Source organism: Oncorhynchus nerka, linkage group LG28, assembly GCF_034236695.1.
Source record: "Oncorhynchus nerka isolate Pitt River linkage group LG28, Oner_Uvic_2.0, whole genome shotgun sequence".
Taxonomy (NCBI): domain Eukaryota; kingdom Metazoa; phylum Chordata; class Actinopteri; order Salmoniformes; family Salmonidae; genus Oncorhynchus; species Oncorhynchus nerka.
The window spans coordinates 45,629,457-45,652,304 of NC_088423.1; the positions used below are offsets into that span (position 1 = coordinate 45,629,457).

Here is a 22,848-nt window from a genome sequence, read left to right on the forward strand (position 1 = left end):
GGACATTACATCAAAGTTGGATCAACCTGTAGTGTGGTTTTCCACTTTAATTTTGAGTGTGACTCCAAATCCAGACCTCCATGGGTTGATAAATTTGATATCCATTGATCATTTTTATGTGATTTTGTTGTCAGCACATTCAACTATGTAAAGAAAAAAGTATTTAAGAATATTTAATTCATTCAGATCTAGGATGTGTTATTTTAGTGTTCCCTTTATATTTTTGAGCAGTGTATATATATATACTGAGATCATGTGACACTTATATTGCACACAGGTGGACTTTAACTAATTATGTGACTTCTAAGGTAATTGGTTACACCAGATCTTATTTAGGGGCTTCATAGCAAAGGGGGTGAATACATATGCACGTACCACTTTTTCATTATTTTTTTATTTTTTGAAACAAGTAATTTTTTAAATTTCACTTCACCAATTTGGACTATTTTGTGTATGTCCATTACATGAAATCCAAATAAAAATCCATTTAAATTGCAGGTTGTAATGCAACAAATAGGAAAAACGCCAAGGTGGATGAATATATATATATTTTTTTTAAGATGGGGATGTGAATCAGAAAACCAGTCAGTATCTGGTGTGACCACCATTTGCCTCATGCAGCTCAACAATATATTCTACTAAATGCCTCAAATGTAAATCTATTGTCTGATTTAAGCTTTGCAGCTGGTTTTGCTGATGCTGTTTAGACAATAATTCATGTTGAGCTCCATCTGTAGCCTCACCACCTCCGGTCATTTTATCTATAAATTCTACAATCCTGCTAAACTCTGCTTATCCTTCAGACCTGACAGACACACTGGGAGACATTGCAGGAGAGATGTCTGGTGAGAGTGACGACAAATCTAAGGACAACAGCGCCGCAGACCAAGTGCTGTCATTTGGGAAAAGTATCTTCGGCTGAGTCAGACTTTGAAGTGGTTTATCTTCCTCTCATTGTCAGTCAATCTGACAGACCTCTGGTTATAGCCTATGAAGAATATATTATTTTACCATCATAATCTATTATTATCACTATGCTACATTGTGTAATGTTAATGTTATGTATTATATTTGAAAAATAAATAAAAATGTTTATTTCAAAAGTCTGTTGAGTAGGCTAATGTTGGATGAAATAGTTAGTGGGGATTACGCAACCAAAACCTAGCTATTGATATACAAAATACGCAGAATTTACCTCAATGGAAAAATCTTTGCATACCCCATGGGGAATCATGGTTTATGGTTTGAATCAATGAATACAATTATATAAAAACAATTGAGCATTTTAAAGTTTAATTCTGTATCAACAAAAAGGCAGTACAAATTCTCTTACATAGAATCCCAAAGCAGTCAATCAAGGCCGTTCTCACATATTCCCTCCCATCTCCCCTTCCAGTAGCCTTCAGCACAGAAACCATTCTGATATGGGTCCAATTCTGAGGCAAGACAAAGCGTTCAGGTTTAGAACAAAGGCAAAGACACCGAAACGGTGAACAGAACAATCTTCTGGAATTCAGCGTTTTAGTGTTGTGCCAACCTACTTACAAACATGTAATAAGTCTGTATTTGTAACAAATGTATTTTATGATATAATCTTGAATAGTGTAGAAGCACACGTTGTGCACTGCTTTATAAACGCACTGAAGTCTTATTGGGAGACTTTAAATAGAAAGAACATTCTGGTGTAGGTAAGAAAACTTTCTCCATTTAGGTAAACATTTGCTCCATTTCACCACAGGAGAAACCGGTGCAATTAAGGCTTTAAGTGTGTTTCTGATACGCTCTAAATTCTATTATATTGACTAACTTACTCAAATCTGTCTGTAGATCCATAACAGATGCTGAAAAAGCACAACACTGATTCATAAAAGCAGTATCCCGTGAAAGCTGTAAACCAGAATTTTTGGTGTTTACTGACATAAGAGTATAGTAACAGGAATAAATGGGTTGGAGTCCATAGAATGACTGAGAAAATAAATGAGGTTTCTACAGTAAAGGAAAAAAATTACCATAGACACAGTAGCATCATAGAACAGCCCTACTGGATTTAAGGCAAGCTAGAACATGGGTTCTCTTGAAGACATGAGAACGCAAAAGAATGTGCATATTGCTTGGCTGGTTTTACATATACAACGAGTAAAGCTAATGGTCATGTGTAAAATGTAAACACTTGATATGTTGTGTGATTGTTGGGGGGGTGGGGGTGGGGCCTGGGTCTGCTCGGGTGGACGGACAGACAGACGGAGGCGGGCGGGGTGGTGAGGAGCCGCCTATGTGAAGGTAACACCAGCCTCGTTGTACACCTTGAAGACCTTCTCGATGGCGTTGACGTACGCTGCCGTCCTCAGGTCAAGGCCCAGGTTGTACTTGTTAGCGGTGCGCATGATTTGCTAAAAAGGGGAGAGAAAACAAAGAATATAAACTCAACCAAGATATTCATCTCCGTGTCCCTTCAAGTAATCATTATTTTCCCCTCCATTTCTTACCTACAGCAATACACCACTATTGTTCCATTATCAATGCAGTGATCCATTTCCACAGGATAATGAAGCATCTCTGTGTACTTTTAAAGAAATAACCCCCAGGGAGCAATAAGCAAGTAACAAACCAGCAGACTCTCATGCAGTATGTCTGCACAGAGTACGACATTTCCTGGGAGATGGTATAGGCAACCCCATATGATGCAGGGGGATGTCATTCCACAAAGGCTGGATCCTCAGTCAGACGTGACATTAAAGTCATCCGTGTTTGTGGGATAGATAGTGTGTTAATGGTAGAGGGGAGCAGGGTAACGGTCTGAATCTTCATCCTATCTCTGCTCTCTCTGGCATCAGTGCTGGGCCTTAGCAATGATGAGAGACTAACAAAGCCCTGGCTGCTCCAGTTACCACTGCTCGCATGCACAGCAAACCGGTGAGAGAGGATGTGGGTGTGTGTGTGTGTGTACCATGTTCGAGAGCGATTTATTTTATGAGCATGAATGAGGAACAAAAAAAATGGTGGCAAGATAGCAGTGAAAAGGCAATATGAGCTTAGTGCTGTTTGGGTAATGAGATGTGAAAACAGAAATGGAGCTTGTCACTGGACCGTTGAAGCATGACTTCAACTTTCAAGACTTCATTTCCCCCGAACAGGAGTAATGGGATGCCTCAGGACCTTGTGTTGGATTAACACAGCATTTCCTTTGAATAAAATCCCTGTCCCTGGACCTGTGAGGAACCATTTAGCCCAGATAATCATGTAAGCAATCGGCCTCTTACCCTGGCAGACCTCTCCATGGTGTAGGCCAGTCCTGAGTGCACAATGTCCTTCTCTGAAGCTCCCTGGAATCAAACAGAGAAAAATACATTGAAAATAGGGCTCAGAGCTCACATTTAGCCCACTAAACTAAACCCTTACTCATCTCTGGAGAAATGCAGCTTAACTGTGATATACAGAGTTCCAAACTGCATCTGGAAGCAACGTCAGCACAATAGCTGTTTGTCGGGAGATTCATGAAATGGTTTTCCATGGCCGAGCAGCCGCACACAACCCAAAGGGCACCATGCGCAATGCCAAGCGTCGGCTGGAGTGATGTAGAGCTCACCGCCATGATTCTGGAATGAGATGTTTGACCAGCAGGTGTCCATATACTCTTGGTCATGTAGTGCTACATTTTGGCCATGTAGAGTGTTGCAACTAAGGACAGATGATTTTTACGCTCTACGCACTTCAGCTGCCCTGTTCTGTGAGCTTGTGTGGCTTACCACTTTGCGGTTGAGTCGGTTGCTCCTGGACGTTTCCACTTCTCAATAACAGCACTTACAGTTGACCGGGGCAGCTCTATCAGGGCATACTTTTGACCAACTGACTTGTTGGAAAGGTGCCACGTTGAAAGTCAGAGCTCTTCAGTAAGGCCATTCTACAGCCAACATTTGTCTATGGAGATTGCATGGCTGTGTGCTCAACTTTATTCACCTGCCATCAACGAGTGTGACCGAAATAGCCAAATCCACTCATTTGAACGGATGTCCACATACTTTTGTATATATAGTGTATATCATATCTTAATAAAATATTGTTTGATTGAAGGGAGAGTAATCCAGGATCATAGAAAGACCAGTGTGGGGAGGGTTGTACTCACAGCGATCCTGGCCTGGAACTCAGAGGTAGGAACCACAGGGATGGCTCCTCCGTGCTTCCCAAACTTCCTCTCCAGACTCTCCTGGACGGACACTGAGGGAGACCACAGACAGTTCATATATATATATATATATATGACTAGATGATGTATATTATGTTGTAGTGAATATGGATATGAATCTGACTAAATCCTCATTGAACCATCATGAAGGATACAGCTTATACATATTCACTTTTAGGTAATTTTATCGTTAGTTCACCAGCATTAATAATCTTGTATAAATGTTCTCCTTCTACAAAAACGTTATGGTTTGGCAATTCACAGCCGTATCTATTCTGAGCTCTTTTCCACATCTCCAACACTGCCCAGTCTTGCCACTCTCGTGAGACTAGGGAATGGCTTTAGCTTCTGAAATATTCAGAAACCATCCCACTCAGCGACAAGCTTAACCCCAGCTCAGTCCTCCACTGCAATGTACTGAAAACCGAATTTACATACATGTTCTGAGGGGCTTTTGTGTGAAAATGCATGTGCACAATATCAGACTGCCTCATTGATGCTGCTGATAGACCGGGAAGAGAGAAAGAGGGTGAGTGTTAGACAAGGCCTGCAGACAGTCAGCATCCACCTCTTCCTGGAAACCCTACATAAAGTGACTGACAATAATGTTCTCGCTCACCAGGCACGGAGGGGCTGTACTCTGTGTGCTGTGCGTGTGTGTGTGTGTGTGTGTGTCTGCGTGCCTACTCTGCAGTCCAATACATTTTTTATGTGCAACATGAGTCACAGCTGTAAAAAAACATTGTGTTTAATCAGTCTCGGGTTTGACATTTCGAATAGTTCTCATTCCCATTCTAACAAATCTCCCCGTTGACACGGGGAAGTAATTAAAGATTTACACTTTAGTATAATACAAGATCAACAACAATCCATCTTTGTGACATAACAGAGAGCAGGCTGAAATTAGTAGAAGCGAGTGCTTTGCTACAGGTAGAGAAATGTCAGACTTACTGAGCAGGTGGTAGTTGGAGTCCCTCTCGTACTTGAAGGTCAGTCTACCGTAGCTGACATGGTTCAGGTTCTTCAGCCACTCAAAGTAGGAGACAGTCACTCCACCAGCATTCAGGTACATGTCCTAAATAAACAAGAGAGAGGGCGAATCAAGAGCTGTGAAGTCACAGAGACAGATGAAGCAACTATCCGCACTATATTGATTTCTAAATCAAATGTATGATAATTGCTATTGTATGCATGGTCTTAAAATATCCCTGGACTATGATTCATCTCCACTCAAAGAAGTAGAGTCAGACTCTGGAACCCAGAGGTATGCAATCCAACTCAATGTTCCTGAAATCCCAGTCTTCATGTATATTTAACATGTCCGAACCTGGCCTACTTCCAGGGTATTTTTCTGTTGTTGATCTTGGTCTGTGATACCGACTCTAAAAATATCTACGTCTCCAGGACCAACAGAATCTAATGGAACCTGCTACAGGTGTAGGGCGTGCCAGCCCCTGAAGGGACTCCTATCAACTCTAAGTAAGAGGGTTTGTCTTCTCAAGAATTCAGCATTCTCCGTGTTGCCCTTGCCATTCCCCATTTTCTTACATCTCTGTGAAGCAGTAGGTTCTGTTGTGAAAACATCCGGTAGGTCTGCTATCTGATTGGAAGTTGACCAATAGGATTACTGTTGAGTTAACTCAGATTTAAATATAAACATATTCAAATGGTTATAAAAAGGGTCTTGGCTTCATTGTGTCTCTCTTTGTTCCTGACCTGCGCTGGTGAGATACACTCGCCCTCTTTCTCTCGCCACCCCAGGGATGCCTGGGGCGTGGCTTTTCAGGCTATGACGTCTCTCTCTCAGTCTCCCTCTCCCATGAGCTAAGGCACAAGCAATGGATTCTTTGTCTCATTCTCTCCCTCTCATGCCTTGAATAATGCTTTGAAATATTAGTAATGCCTTGTAACTTAAAGGGATATGTCGGGATTTTGGCAATGAGGCCCTGTATCTACACTATCGTTCAAAAGTTTGGGGTCACTTATAAATGTCCTTGTTTTTGAAAGAAAAGCACATGTTTTGTCCATTAAAATAACATCAATTGATCAGAAACACAGTGCAGACATTGTTAATGTTGTAAATGACTACTATTGTAGCTGGAAATGGCTGATCTTGTATGTAATATCTACACAGGCGTACAGAGGCCCATTATCAGCAACCATCACTCCTGTGTTCCAATGGCACGTTGTGTTAGCTAATCCAAGTTTATCATTTTAAGAACGCTAATTGATCATCAGAAACCCCTTTTGCAATTATGTTAGTACAGCTGAAAACTGGGAATCTACTAGCATGCTAGCAGATACCCATAGACTTCCAGTCACTGCGCTGACGCTAGTTAGCAATTGCTTTAGAGCTAGTTAGCAACTCCAAACTGCTAGCACATGGTCTCCACGAGTTCATCTGACCCTGGGGAAGTAGATAAAGGGCCTCAATGACAAAATCCCAAAGTATCCCTTTAAGCCTTGTATGTGAATTCATTCATTTTACAATGTAATTAAATCAATTAGCCTTTAGAATTCCATTCCCAGACCTTTCTAATACTTTAACTCAACTACAGTCTCTTGCACATTGCTAAATCATCTTTATGGAGTCAGATAATTAACTTAATAGAATTTGTTAGCATACACGCTACAGTCTTATTACGCATGTGAGGTATAAATAATATACAAACATGATAAATATTTCCCAACTACACAAGTGGATAATTAATTCATATGCAGTCTGAAATATGATTGCAGCCTCTTACCGGAATCACCATGATATTCCTCTCCAGGAAGATCTTGTCAGCGTCCGGAGTGGTGGGGCCGTTGGCTCCCTCAGCAATGATCTGGAACAAACAGAGGATTTAAATACTATCAACATACAGAATCCAGCCCTCCACAAATGTGTTTTTACTGTTAGTGATGATTGTGTACGTTTTACCTAACCTACATAAACATGACTAAACACCCCCCAATTAGCTTGGGTCAAACTGACTGGAACAAACACATTCATGTGGAATCGTTGCACATCGCCCAATGCTGGTCTGACCTTGGCTTTGATTTTGTGCGCATTGTTCCTGGTCAGCTGCTTCTCGCTGGCGGCGGGGATCAGGATGTCACAGTCGGCCTCCAGGATGCTGCCTTCGTACGGTGTAGAGTTGGGGAAGCCCACGATGGTGCCGTGTTGCTGGTGAGAAGGAGGAGAGACGAGAGAGAATGAGACACAGAGAGATAAAGTAGACAGTACCACTTGCCATCCTTCTCAGATGGCTGTGGGGGGGGACTTTCAGAGTGTAGGGACACTGTACGTCCTCTAGGTGGCAGCCTTAGACAGTACGCTCCGCTGTGCTCCCCACAAGGACAGGGAACAGCCAGAGGTCGGGCAACCTGCAGGCTATTGACCGTAGCTAGGAGTTGTGTACTGACCAGCTTGTAGTCCTCCAGCTCCTTGGGGTCGATGCCATTGGGGTTCCAGATGCTTCCATCCATCTCTCCAACACCGACACACTTGGCACCGAAACGGTGCAGGTAACGCATGGAGTGCATGCCCACGTTACCGAAACCCTGGGAGGAGAGGAAGAAGGACACGCTTCAGAATAAAAGAGAGAAAACGGGCCAAAGAGATTCCAACCTGGGTGCCCTGTGGTAGATCATTCACGAGTTGCTAAGCCTGTTCCGCTTGTTTGCACCAAATGTCCATTTACGTTTATGTTCTTGTTCATGAGACACATGCTCGGTTGGCACAGTAAACATGTCATGTAGCGTCTTCTGGTCCAATGAGTTTATTGTTCGCTAACGCTAATGAGGACACAGTAATCAGTAGAGATTGTAATTAGCAGTAGCAATGTGTTCTACTGTAGGGAGGGAGGACAGTCCTCTACACATCCAAATGGAACACCTTGCTAACGAGCCATTATCCCGTCTGTTCGTGATTATACCGACCTCGTGGGTTCCATCCAATAGTACTCTCGAATGTTGCTACCTCTAACCAAAACGAAAATACATGTTGTGCTTGATCTGATGACAACCAAGCAGAGTAGATATTCCAATACCTTTTAACATCCGGAACACATTCATACATCACTCAGATATCAATTATTTATGACATGAGGAAAGTAGGCAGCTCCACTACAGCAGCGGCCAATAGAAAGACAAGTCAGCAACCTAGATTACTGACGGCACTCCCTCCCCCCGGTCTTTCCAGGTCGAGCAGAAACATGCTCGTTAGGTATGGATTTCAAGGGATAAGTATGCGTTAGATTACAGACACATTTTTTAAAAAAGGCATCTGGATCGAATTAAATCTTGCCTCCAAGATGTTTTCCTAATGACATTTCCCATAATTACATTAGAAGGCTGCAGAACAGAGGAATTGATTCTCTGGCCAATTTTGCACTGAATCACGTACAGCTGATATCTTGTCAACATGAGGGAGGGAATCTATATGTGGAACATAAAGGCTTAATGCTTGGTCTCAGTGCCAAAAGGTACAGTCATTCTGTAGACATATAAGCAGTGCTGAAGTAGATGCATACCTTGCATTAAAACAGCGCTGCCATAACAGAAGACACTGTTAGGTGCAGAGCCAAACCTCTTATTGCTTTGAAACGTGATGAAAGACTCTTTGAAATGCCATTCCTAATCAATAAGTGCCGTGTCTGTGTACCTGGATGACAAAGGTCTTGTCGGCGAAGCCGGGGCTCAGGCCCAACTGGGTCATGTAGGCCGTCTCGTTGATGAAGTTCTCGATGCCGTGGAATACTCCACGCCCGGTGGCTGAGATCCTGCCGTGGATGCCCCCCTGGCTGATGGGCTTACCAGTCACACAGGCATGGGCGTTGATGTCCTGGACACAGAGGAGAGGAGCGTGTGGTTGGTTAGTGGTGGAATTAGCAACTTCACCAAAGAAAACTAATTCCTCAGTCGGCCATTTGATTATACATATTTTGTAAACCTTGTATTAGGTACTCTGGACAGTGTAGACAACATATGTTGGGATCTACTGAAGACAAATTCTTTCAAGGGGAAAAGATAAGGATCTAGCGAGACTCCACTAAAGAAATATTTGACTCAGAAACAAATCTAATTAGCAATCTGCAGTCGATGACTATGCCCCCCCCAAAAAAGTCACACTGTGCCATCTTCTCGGTTTTCTTCAAGAAGTTAAATCCGCTTCGTGTTTCATTTCCTTTCCACGATACTAACAAATATCACAATACTGGTATCGTCCACAGCACTGTCCTGTCCTCAAACTGTGATAAGCCTAATCCTAGACAGCACAAGAGCACATGTCTCTTCATAGTGCTGTTTTTAGACTGAGACCAACTTCTATGACTAGGCTATAGGGTAGAAGTTGTAGTGTACAGTTGAAATGCTTTACCTTTTGGAGTGCTCCCTGACCTCTTCCCTGACAATCAACAAAACATATATGAGCATGCATTACAGCAAGAGACTGGTTGAGCTTCGTCTTTCGAAACGCTGTCATTAGAACTGGAACAGTAGCCTTATGACAAGAAAATACTGGTAGAAGTGTCAGTTTATGGAAAGTCAAAGCACTTCCTCTACCGCCAGGGCAATTGGAAATGGATCTCAGAATACTGTCTGGAGCCAAGGAGCGGGGGTTACGAGGCCAGCAGAACTTCCTGGAAAAACGCTAATCAACAAAAGGGATAGGGGAAAACAAACAGTGACATAGTGGAGAAGTTTACTCAGCAAAGACAATAGGGATGGCTAGTGTGCAAACAGAATAATCACAACTTAGCAACCGTACACAGATAAGCTCAGCTTTGTGGTCTGCGGTTGTGTAACAATCGCTTCGTTATCAGGGTGATAAGACATGAACAGATTAATGGTGATAAAATAGGCAAAGCAGAGGAACACCTGAGAAAGTTACATATATACTAGCCTAAATAAAGCAAACACTTGAGAAAGTGAGGGATACAAAGTATATTGAATGCAGGTTATTCCACACAAGTGTAGTTATTGAGTTAATTAGGCAGTTAGCATCCCATCATGCTTAGGGTCATGTATAAAAATGGCCAGTTGCTAGTAGAGGAGATCTCGGTGACGTTGAAAGCGGGTCTCAAAGGAGCATAGGTGGTTTAATGGGTGTATGCGTGTCTCTCAATCCAATTGAACACTGATGGAACATTCTGGAGCGGCGCCCGAGACGGCGTTTTCCACCACCATCAACAAAACACCAAATTATGGAATTTCTTGTGGAAGAATGGTGTTGCATCCCTTCCAGGCAGAATCTAAGCCAAGGCGCATTGAAGCTGTTCTGACGGCTTGCGGTGGACCAACACCCCAATAAGACACTTTTGTGTTGCCATTTTTCTGTATTTTGGTAGTTACCTGTATACGCATTTCATTTTCCTTCATTTCAGTGGTTTACAGTAATTGTTAAAAGCCATTTAACTTAGTTGATAGGAAGTTCTGGGGAAAACTCAATGTCTATTGTTGGAGAGGGCAGTGAGTTTATACAGGGAGCACGTACATGGTGGCCCATGGTGTTGGCATAGGTGTCAGCGATCCATGACATCTCCCTCTCTCCAGTGCTCATGTCAGGGGCAGGGACATCAATGCCAGGTCCTGACAGGAGAAAGACAAAATAATGTCATTTTAAAGTAAACTTACAGGATAACTAAAATGGCTTCAGTAAAGAAGAAACAACCAATACACCAACAAACTCTTACTGAAACATGCAGAACCATCTAAATATATTGCTGTGAAACAATAGAGGCACTCATGGCCCACTTTGAAGCTATGGCAGTGTACGGAAGACACAGTACCAGAGGGTATGGTTGCCATGCAGGGTTACACACCACTTAAGCACACACAAACACACACTACCGTTCAAAAGTTTGGGGTCACTTAGAAATGTCCTTGTTTTTGTCCATTAAAACATTGAATTGATCAGAAATACAGTGTAGACATTGTTAATGTTGTAAATTACTATTGTAGCTGGAAACGAAAGATTTTGAATGGAATATCTACATAGGCATACAGAGGCCCATTATCAGCAACCATCACTCCTGTGTTCCAATGGCACATTGTGTTAGCTAATCCAAGTTCATCATTTTAAAAGGCTAATTGATCAGTAGAAAACCCTTTTGCAATTATGTTAGCACAGCTGAAAACTGTTCTGATTTAAGAAGCAATAAAACCGGCCTTTAGACCAATTGAGTGTCTGGAGCATCAGCATTTGTGGGTTCGATTACAGGCTCAAAATGTCCAGAAACAAAGGACTTTCTTCTGAAACTCGTCAGTCTATTCTAAAACATGTAGCTATACAAACAGTCCCCTCCTCCCTCTATGGGAGAATGTTGGGGATGCCTTTTAATAACAGGCTCCTCTGGACTGGTCTGATACCTTGCTGATTAGTGACCATGTGGACCACATTTACAGCTTTGGATAACAAATAGCGACAAAGAGAGCAATTATTGCCTTTTGAAACGATGTGGACTTGTCATGCTAGAAGCCCCTAATAGGTCACAGGCACTTCAAGCATTGAATGCATAACCCTAAAATAACTCTTAAACAAGCGGACGACCTCGGTAGTGATGGGGAATTGTTATGTTAATGTGAACTCCTTCTCTAATTGCGATGTCAAAACCCCAAAAAAATATTTAGTCGATTATTGCGTTTTAGATAGTTTCTGGTGTACCCGTTTTCCCTGTATTCCCATCCTGAGAGGTTCCCCTTGTGATTCCTGGAAGGTCAAGCTGCCTTCATGCCTTGTCAAGCCTTTTGTTTAACCCCTCTCGCATCGTGGCCATTTGTGTGTACTGCACTTTGGGCTCATGAAACCCTGCCTCTGACAGTATGCGCTAGGGGGAAGCCAGACCCATTCCAGGGGACCATGTGTTCATGCGCCATAGACGTTACCGCCAGTTATCTTTCACCAGCAGCCTTCAATGTTCCCCTGGACACTACTCACCAATAAAACCCTTCTTGGCCAGCTCAATTGTGAATCTTCTGGTGATTTTCTCCAGTTCATTGTCCTGCACACAGAGTATAACAGTATGATAAAGGGCATTGCATATTTCACTGGTAGTAAAGCCAGACAAAAGAAGTAAAGGCACTACTATCACAGAACAAAAACTTCCTACTCAAATATTAAGAAGCAACATAGTCTTCAGGTAAGTTAATACGACTAAATTAAAAGCGAGATTACTTGAATTTATTCAAAAGAACACCAAGTGACACTCATCCACCTGGCTCAAGGACAGAAAGCCCTTGAGTATCAGTGACTAAAATTCTTCAACTTTCAGAACCAGCAGCCTAGCAGATAAGAGGGGGGTGGGTGTCCCAGTCATGATGTCTACCAGCTGATGGCTCAGCAGTTCTCCCCCAGAGCAGAGCTGCCAATGCCTAATGGAGCCCTAGGGCCACTGGCAACAACAGACGGGATGGGTCAGCACTGGGCTGGCAACAGGAAGGGGAGCGAGATCCCACTGACTAACAGCTTCCTGTGTAGAGCTCTATAGAACACTGAATGGGGCGATCTATTATTTTACACAAGATATTCACTATATTAATAACTTCTGATAGAGTATGTACAACCTGCACTTAATCAAGTCATTTGCAAATTCAAAAGAGAACCTTAAGTGCAGGATACGCATATTTTCTATAAGTAATCTCAGCTATTTTGGGGTCAAAATTGAAGGTGGAGGATTCCCTCATCCTTGTTCCTATCACTGCGAAAACAAACTCCACTGAATGGTCACATAATAGAACATCCTGCACCAGGGGTAAATACAGAGCAACGAACCAAGTGAGGTAAAAATTAAATGCCTTGACAACACTCTAATCACTGGTTTAGATGACTTGGTAATGTGAGCCTGTATGCTAAGCTCTGAGAATCACAGATAAACCATTTCACAATAAAAGACCAAATGGCCTTGTTGAAAGGGAACACACCCTAAAGCTAATGTGAAAGTGACACGTGACTGGGTGAAAGGACATCAACAATAAGTATGTCATCAAATACTCTGGCGAATCCAGAAACAAACGAATACCCACAGTGTAATTCTTTACATTGATCTTCACTCCAGCTTTGGCTCCTCCAAACGGCACATCTGTAAAGGATTTAAATGGACGGGGTTGCAACAGAAAGAACAACAATAGGCCATATAAAAAATGACTTATGTCTGGAGGACTTGTGTCTAGAATATACTGTGTAGGCTTAGAAAAAGCCCTTACCCACGACAGCACATTTGTATGTCATCAGCGAGGCCAGGGCTTTCACCTCGTCGACAGACACATCGGTGCTGTAACGGATACCTGGAAAAACACAACATGACAGAGTTAGTAGAGCGAAACCTGTGATATCAGACATGGCTGAAAAAAAGTTGCGTTTTCCCATTTTCACCTCTAGCTAGAGTACGTGTGTATAAGAATATTAGGAAAATGGTATACTTTAACTTTATACTTTCTGCATGATGAAAACAATACGTCTTAATAAGTTGCTGTACAATAAAACCAGCGATCCCACTAGCTTCATCAGTTTGGGATTGTATTCTCCAACACAAGGAGGTGGATTAATGCAATTAGCCTACTGCACACAATCACAAGCTAGGGGGGTAATTTTGCGCCCTGATTACTAAGCTTTTAACCGGTCTTAGAACCACTCATAAAAAAATGAACTTGTTAGAGGAGTATGAGCGGGAGAGAAAATGAGGGCACAATTTGTCCAATGTAGGCTAGTCCTTGTCTATGCCAGCCCAGTCAGCTCTGGAACAAGACCCCGTTTAGTTTATTTTACAAAATCCAAATACTCCATTTCATACTAGGCCTCTTGTAGTTATCGCAGGGAGGCAGTTTTAGGAAATGCACAAAATGGTTGCAGCTGCCCAGTGTCTGAGAGTTACACTAGAGCTCCGTAGGAGAGGAGACGCTTGCATTTGAGGGAGGTAGAAACCACACACCGCCTAGCGCTATGACTCACTGAGGGGATTCAATTAGGCTGAACCGGGTTGCACTAGGCTATGGCCTGTAATGCGACCGGGCAAAAGCAGGGAGGTAGGAGCGGCCTTCTCAAACAGTAATCTGCTCCGCCCGGTCCTATTGTCAACCAGGCAGTATGGTGCATTGTTCAGAAACACAAGTGTATGCTTAAACTTTCAAACTAGTTTTCCTTGTGAAGGCAGATAAAGCCCCCCCCCTTTTTTTAAATCAAAAACAAAACACTTTCGCATGCAAAAACTCAGAATCCTAAATCACTACTCCATGTGTCTGATATACGTCACTTTGTTGAGTAGACTTCACCATAATGCTTTGAATGGGGCGCCCTTCTCACGCCTGGAAGGCAACCAGGTTTTAAAGCTAATACCATCAATCACTTTTCACCCAGTGCAAACTCCACCCACCCGGGGCCAGCTTAAAAAAACTCCCTCACTCCTGAGACCGCAGGCCAGGCCCCCTCCACTCCTCTCCTCCACAAAGAGGAAAAACATAGTGAGATGGAAACTGGGTGTGGTCCTGGTAGGTTTGTCTTGTTCACTGACTACCACTATATACTACACATATTACCTCACAAACCCTTCTACTTCTGAAGACACTGAAGCTTTTAATAGCTGCATAAAAAGTTGGATATTTCTAATTAGTGCAATATGAAGCTAATGGTTAAAACTTGATGCAGAGAACAGATTTTGGGAAAGGTGTTCTATACAAAATAAGACCAAACGGGATTTAGAATTGATAGGAGATTAATGCATTTCCCCTGGGGAAATAATTGTGGTTTGGTGTGATTAGTTTAATCACCACCACTTTCCTTCAACAAATCAGATTTCATTCTTAACAATCTGCCATAGGCAATAGGCAGACACCTACTGCATGTCAGTTGACATATGGACAAGTGACCCAACTGTGGTTTGTGACTACTATGAGTTCCCATTGTAGACAATTCAGCACAGTAAACCATTGTAAAGTAGATATGTTCAGTACAATATACCTTAATGTACTGAAGTCTACGCACTGTTGATCACGTCAAACAAAAACAGTGAATAAATAAATCGCCAAAGACCTATTTTTCAATGGCGATTGACGAGACTAACTGAAATAGATCCAGAAAAAAAAAAGTATATTTAATTTCATTTTAGTTGACTAAAACAAGACTAAATTATCTGTGACTAAAATTTGTCACCACCAGCCTTCTAGTTAGCTACCCTTCGCCTGGTTAAGAAACACCAGCTGCTATACTTAATAACAAAAAAAATGCATTGGATTTAATAGTAAAACAACTGTCTAGTTATGTTTCTCTCCCTTAAGTATAGAAAAGTAGACTCTTTGTAGTCGCGTTCAACCCTCCCCCTTACATTTCATGGCCAGGTTCTGTAGCCAAGTCTTCATCTTTTCCTAAGAGAAAACGTCTTGATTCTAGCCCTTAACGTTCAAAATATATGACCCATAATAGCGGCACTGCATTTTACATTCATAAAGCATATCGTGGTCCGTTCTAAAAGTAAGCTACTTGCGGACTGGACTATTAATCATTGGTTTAGGCTACACCTTGTTCAGTCATGTTACCTCATTAGCTAGCTATAGCTAACAACCTGGGGTGCGGTCAGCAAGACTAATGTTCAGATAGAAATATGCTATGTAGAACAAGCATACTTCTGACATGTTGAATAAGGAATAACGTTGGCTCTATTCATGGTATTTCTACCTGTAACGTTCAAGAACGTTTTGCAACTGAATGTGGGCCTGGTAACATTACCAGTAGTCTATATGCAAACGTGGTGGCACAGAAAGAAAGGAAAGACAAAACAATTTGACAAAATTCCTCTTACCACTACACTATATCTGACTTTATTTTGAGTTCATGTGGATCCAGTGACTCAGACCAGGACTCGAGCACTGGGACTATGACTTGTCAGTCACCAATGGTCGAGTCACTTGGTCTTGAGTACAGGGGACTTGGGAATTGATTTGGACTCTAGTTTAGTGACTCGACTACATCACTAGGCGAAACAGTCATTAGCCCCCGTTCTACTTTTGGACACCAATGTGGCTGCAGCGTCTGTGGAACGTTGATAACAATGGCAATGATGCGACCTAGTGACAGAGGTGCAACCCATACTACTTTGTGGCACCATCTGGTGATTGTGCTGCTCTCCCTCGCTCTCTGGTGTGTGTCGGTTTTGTAGGTAATGTGGTGTTGTTACGAGGGCCCACGGGAGGCCATGCACAACGGGGGTGATTTACAATTACACATTAACACAGGAACCAGGATCACCCTTCCTGCCTTTGAGTTGGTCACCAGAGCTGGAATGGGTTTCATTATATGACTAGGTCATAAAGGCCACCAGGGACAATATGTAATCTGTTCTCCCCCTTTGTTTACGAGTGACCCCTGGAAAGAGCACAAGACAAAATGCAACCCGTTTCAGAAGCTAGGCGTATGAGGCACGTCCCTACTTCACAGGAGAGGCATAGAGTGCTATGAGCCACGTAAACCCTCCCCTAACCCAGACGACGCTGGGCCAATTGTGCACCGCCCTATGGGACTCCTGGTATGGCCGGTTGTGACACAGCCTGGGATCGAACCCAGGTCTGTAGTGACGTCTCAAGCACCGCAATGCAGTGCCTTAGACCACTGTGGCACTCAGGAGGCCGCGTAAGACAGCTTTAAAAAAAAGATATCATACAAAAATGCAAAAGTGTTTCTGCTGCTCACAACTGAATTTAACAGGTGTTATCGACAAAGATCAGTGCAGTGGGAAAATGTTGTGATGGACTATTTTCTGGAGGATGATCATGCCTTGCTGACTCTCTTACTCTGAATGAATCAGACAACGAGGAAATCCGATTTAGGTAAAAACATTTCCATTGAATCAAACATTGCAGAGTCTTCTGATGTCAGTGATGGGGAAGAAACAGCTATCAACAGTGTTGTCATGGAGGAAGTTGATCAAGTTTTGAAATCAGTGGAATGCTTGTTTGAATCAGAGTATGATTGCCAATGCGGTGAGAGTCGAAAAGAGAACACGGGCGGCTGTCGTATAAAATCTCCAGATTACATCTTCAAATTAAGGGCAAACATGGCATCCATGATAGAGAGGGAGCAGCGTTCATCCATGTATACGGGTAAGAGTCTAGCTACATTTTCAGATATTATACATTCTAATTTTGTCAGAGAGTTTTTATTGCAAGTTAAGGCGTACTGTTAGCTAGCTAGCTAACATTAGCTGGCTGGCTCGCTGGCTAACATTATGTGCAGCCTCCCTCCGACTCTGATCACCGAGGATTTGGTCATATTCTGGGGCAAGAGAGAAGATGGCTGTCCTTAGCCACTTCCCTACCGGCTTTCAGCTCCTCAGGAAAGCAAACTGCTTGTGCATGCTGGAGGAGTAGTGTCTCTGCCGCGAGGGAGGTGGGTATGGAAGCCACCCAATCTGAGGTCCGGTTTGTGGCGGCGATCAGATCCGGCAGTGTTAGGTATTGTGCTAGGTCAGGGAGAGCGGTTGTTGGTTCCGCTGTAGCATTGGGCGGACTTCCTTAACTCATGAGCTTCAGTTGGTTGCAGAGGGGCCGCACGACAGAGCTGTCAACCACTCGTTCTCTGGTTGGGACAGAAATGGTGGTCCCAAGTTCCAGCGATGGGGTTGAGCCAGTTCCTTAAGGGTTTTACCACGAGTAACGTCATCAGCAGGATTGTTTATGCTGTCAACATACCCCCAGTCCTGGACTTCTGTTAGGTCTTGGGTTTCCGCAATGCGAGTTCCGACGAACACTTTATACCTGCCTGACTCCGAGAGGCCAACTGGGCTCCGGAAAGGGCAGCACTGAGTTCCGGCCTAGGCATTGACAGCTGCGTCTTGGGTGCGACACTGGACCTGGCCATGACAAAGGAGACATGGGTGTGGCCTGCCTTATCCTCCACTCTTAGATGCACTCCGAAGCGTTACAGAACACATGCAGTTCCAAGCATGATCCCAGTTGGTCAACACAGGGTGGTACATAACATCTTGGCATTTGGACTTCAGAGAGTTCCGATAACTCTGTTTCCCAACAGATCCATCGTTCTACTAGGTCAGCCGGGTGGATTGGTTCATCCCAGTCCCTCTTGGTCTGCCACAGGTCCTGGACTAAGACTTTGGCCTGGGTTGTGTATGGCAGGATATACCCAAGGGGATTGTATTGACTGGCCAGGTTCGGATAGATGGTGCGCAGAGTGGGGGTTTCCGTACTCAGGGCTGAGCAGTGCTTGTGCCCCACGGTATCTGGTATGCAGCTCCATCGCAGTCCTAGAGTGGGCTCTTGTGGGTTAGCGCCAGACTGCGAAAGCCATAGTTCACTACTACTGGACCTGGCTTGTGGCGGGAGGTGCTGGATAACCTCCGCTCTGTTACTTGCCCATTGTCGGACCTTGAATCCCCTTTGGACAGGAGATTCTGTACTTGATCAAGTACGGAATCAGACAATTCTTCCTTCTCCATTTCCTTTTCACCCGTCTTTGGTTCAGTTATCATCCTGCTCGAAGGACCATTGAAAGATTAGTGGACAGGTAGGAAGACTGACAGTGAAGGTGAACAGGTGGTCACAGGTCAGGTGACAGGAATGGATGAGACTGAGGCAGGAATTCCTTTAACCATGAAGTGGTATATTTACTGGGTAGTCTGTTGATTCATGGACGCACAGAACGTTTGGATTAGACGGAGTTAAGGAAGAGAAAGCAGCGAGATCGGGCGATGGCGATTTTCTCTTTTTAATGAGTTGAGATCTGTCTGACATTTCCACCTGACCTAATTAAAGTTCCCCTGGCCCAGCTGAGCAAGTGGCCATGACTTAAGGGATTCTTCCACCAACTCCATGGGCCTTTTCTACAACCTGTGTAGTAATATTATTGGTATCTCAGAAAGCCATTTACATTGCTAGTTAAAGCCTAATGTTAGCTAGCCAGCCAACATTGAATGCAGTTGGTTAGCTAAGGGCAACCATGGCATCCATGACAGAGGAGAAGAGTTCATCCAGGTATATGGGTAACAGGCTGACTACACCGCTCGCGTCGCTTACATTTAGAAATCTATGTTAAATTATTGCGCCAACGAGGGTCTGCATTGCCAAGGGCTAACATGGAACCCAAACCTGCTGAGCGCATGCGCCATCGTGCATAAATGTATTTTGTCCACCTACACCAAATGCAATCACGACACACAGGTTAAAATATCAAAACAAACTCTGAACCAATTACATTAAATTGGGGACAGGTCAAAAAGCATTAAACATTTATGGCAATTTAGCTAGTTAGCTAAATAGGACAAATTAGCTAGCAAGCTAACTTGCTGTTGCTAGCTAATTTGTCCTGGGATATAAACATTCGGTTGTTATTTTACCTGAAATGCACAATGTCCTCTACTCCGACAATTAACTTCTTTGGGAACGGGGGGCAGTATTGAGTAGCTTGGATGAATAAGGTGCCCAGAGTAAACTGCCTGCTACTCAGGCCCAGAAGCTAGAATATGCATAGATTTGGATAGAAAACACTAACGTTTCCAAAACTTAAAATAATGTCTGTGAGTATAACAGAACTCATATGGCAGGCAAAAGCCTGAGAAAAATCCAACCCGAAAGTGGGAAATCTGAGGTTTGTAGTTTTTTTTGCCTATCTAATATACTGTGTCTATGGTGTCAGATTGCACTTCCTACGGCTTCCACTAGATGTCAAGAGTCTTTAGAAAGTTGTTTCAGGCTTCTATTGTGAAAGGGGAGCGAATAAGAGCGGTTTCAACCAGTGGTCAGGCTGAAAGCCTTGAGTTGTTTATCGCGCGTGAGCTCCGTTCCCTTTCCTTTCCTTTCTAATGACAAAGGAATTGTCCGGTTGGAATATTATTGAAGATTTATGATGAAAAAAAATGTCTTATTTGTGAGTGTGCATTGTGCATTTCGATTACTGGACTAAATGCTCGAACAAGAAGGAGGTATTTGGACATAAAGATGAACTTTATCGAACAAAACAAACATTTACTGTCTAACATGGAGACCTGGGAGTGTCATCAGATGAATATCATCAAAGGTAAGTGATTAATTTTAATGTTAGTTTTCACTTTTGTGACACCTCTCCTTGTTTGGAAAATGGCTGTATGTTTCTCTGTGGCTAGGCGCTGACTTAACATAATCGCAAGGTGTGCTTTCGCCGTAAAGCCTTTTTGAAATCAGACACTGTGGCTGGATTAACAAGAAGTTTATTTAAAATGGTGTATAATACTTGTATGTTTAAGGAATTTTCATTATGAGATTTCTGTTTGAATTTGGCGCCCTGCAATTTCACTGGCTGTTGGCGAACCACATATCCTAGAGAGGTTAATCCACACATAAAAACGGTCAATCGAATCGTTTCTAGTCATGTTTCCTCCTTCCTGGCTTTTTCATCCTTGAATTTATATGGTGATTGGCGTCTAAACTTTCAGTGTATTACCACGACAACCAGCAACACAGTTCATCTTTCAATCACCCACGTGGGTATAACCAATGAGGAGATGGCATGTGGGTACCTGCTTCTATAAACCAATGAGGAGATGGGAGAGACAGGACTTGCAGCACGATCTAGGTCAGAAATAGAAAGGAGTTCTATTTTAGCCCTTGGCAACGCAGACACTCACGAGCAGTGTGGGTGCAATAATTGAATAACAGACTTCTAAATTTATTTTGCAAAGCATGTGCGAGCGGTGTGGTCAGCCTATTACACGTGTTAGCTACATTTTCAGATATTATGGTGCTTTCAAGACAACTGGGGACGCAGAAAAATGTGAGGTCAAATCCTGAGGTCAGTGATCTCTAGGTCTGAAAGTCAGAGCTCTAAAAAGAGGCCTGAAGATTTACGAGTTCCCTGTTCCCAGTTGTTTTGAACACGGCATGACTTGTCTTGGAACTGTGACAACAGGAAGCCTCTCCCAGCCTGGCTAGATGGGATATGTAATGATTTTGCCAACACAGCCAGATATGTACATATTCTTGTATCCTTAACCTTTTTTAAACTGAACATCTTATTTGGTGCCCCGCTCTGTCAGGTGGCCATGTCCTCTCAAAAACCAAACGTTAAATAATTAAGCACTATAGTAATTAGTATGATTCTGTGTTCCCATGCAAAAGTGACCGCTTTTGATAAGTTCTTTAATCTGCCTTCCAAATGAAAATTCAAACATTTATTTTATTACAAAAGAGATTTGTTTCTGGAAGATGCACCGTGCTGCCTGGTTGACACCCACCCTTTTCGCCAGATGACATGGGCCATTGCCCGGTTCAAACCTGGACAGCATAAAATAACTCCCTCTATAGTGGAGCGCTTTCGACACACCCACTCGCCCGTACTCCAGCCGCCCTATCACAGACAGAACAATGAGACAGATATTTCACTGGATGTTTAAATGTGAAGCATCCAATTGGCGTTTCCACTCACTGCCAAATATGGAAGTGGGAGAAGATGAAACGAGATGGATTTTGGCCGACATTCTGCAAATGTTCTCAACGATGAAACATTTGATCGCAATACAGTTTGATGTTCCCAAAACTAGAATCTTTATGAAAAGTTTTTTTTCTAAGTTGTTTTTAAATAGCGTTGTTATGCAGACGATAGTAGATCGAGCCAATGGGATCTCGCTAGGTTGAGCCATAGTGGGCAGAACTAAGCACGCTTGTTCCAATTGGAACTGACAGGGTGTAGTCCAGTTGGGTTAGTTCTAAAAACCTTAGGCCATTTGTTTGCAGCTACCCGCTTCTCAGCTTGATAGGCTAGATAGCATGCTAGCTATACTCCGCTTCAGCACCACCCATTCGCCGGCTTACCTCCTTTACAGGGGGTCCTGTGTTGGCTGTGCTGGGCACGATATCCCTCAATCACCTCCCATTCGCCATCGTCTCGCTTGATAGGGAACGATACACTCAGTATATGGTTGCAGGGCTTGATGATCTTGAGAATTCCGCGTACTCGGTGTCTCTTCTGCACTGGCGTCTCCTTGTTCTTGAGGTCCTCCACCAGTTTATCCTCAACGATATTTGCACCGCGGTCAAAGAATCCCTCCACCATTCCAAAGAAGTTGGGGTCATCTGCATCTTTCTCTCCTGCGACCTCGCTGTAGTGGCGCATCCGCATCAGCGACGCGGAAACTGGAAGAGCCGACTTGACACATCCCGAGGCTAGAGCACTGCTTGCTCCACGAGTAAGTAATTCTCCGAAATACCTGTACATTTTTCACTGAGTTAAGGCGTTAGTAACGAATGAAACTTAAAGCAAAGTGAGGGGAAGACAATGAAATGGGTAGGGGGAAAACAAACGTGTAACGAGACAACTGCTCCGCTTCTGGTCCTGTTTCGTACTGATCTGACAGCAGTCGTGCATTCCGCTTCTTTAAGAGAACAGGCGTGTTTGTGTGTATGCGCACCTCACTGGGGAGGGTTCCACTTGAACGCGCATGCGAAGTAATGCGCGTCTCCGCGACACATTTTTCCGCTCCCTGGGAAGCGTTCCGCAGGTGTGTAGTGGTGAATCATTAGCCAAACAATTGGAAACGTTCCGTTTTGCAACTAGCACAATCATTTATTTTGGACAAATTCAGGTAGTTTCCACCCAGTTTCGTTCAGTTTGCTTTCGGTTAAGAAACGTTTTTTTCCCAACAGAATCGGCGTAATGAATACCCCATTACAGGGCAGAGCCCCACATGTTTTGAGCCCCACCTGTTTAG

General features: G+C 43.3%; 1 protein-coding gene across 1 annotated transcript; it reads right to left on the reverse strand.

The window, feature by feature from the left end:
- Positions 1–1,276: 1,276 nt before the first annotated feature.
- LOC115113288 (glutamate dehydrogenase, mitochondrial-like) lies at positions 1,277–22,523 on the reverse strand. Its single transcript, XM_029640799.2, has 13 exons — positions 21,953–22,523; positions 13,370–13,450; positions 13,190–13,245; positions 12,105–12,168; positions 10,662–10,756; positions 8,832–9,011; positions 7,592–7,729; positions 7,215–7,352; positions 6,931–7,011; positions 5,135–5,258; positions 4,124–4,215; positions 3,261–3,323; positions 1,277–2,390 (listed from the first exon to the last, which is right to left on the reverse strand). The coding sequence occupies exons 1-13, from the start codon at positions 22,353–22,355 to the stop codon at positions 2,271–2,273; spliced, it is 1,635 nt and encodes a 544-aa protein (XP_029496659.1). The 5' UTR covers positions 22,356–22,523; the 3' UTR covers positions 1,277–2,270.
- Positions 22,524–22,848: the final 325 nt, after the last annotated feature.

Coding starts and splice junctions, on each gene's coding strand:
- LOC115113288 (XM_029640799.2), bottom strand. CDS start 22,355: ATGTACAGGTATTTCGGAGAATTACTTACTCGTGGAGCAAGCAGTGCT. Junction 13,451..21,952: donor CAGGACCCCCTGTAAAGGAG/GTAAGCCGGCGA, acceptor GTGTTTTTCCAG/GTATCCGTTACAGCACCGAT. Junction 2,391..3,260: donor CCATGGAGAGGTCTGCCAGG/GTAAGAGGCCGA, acceptor TCCCCTTTTTAG/CAAATCATGCGCACCGCTAA.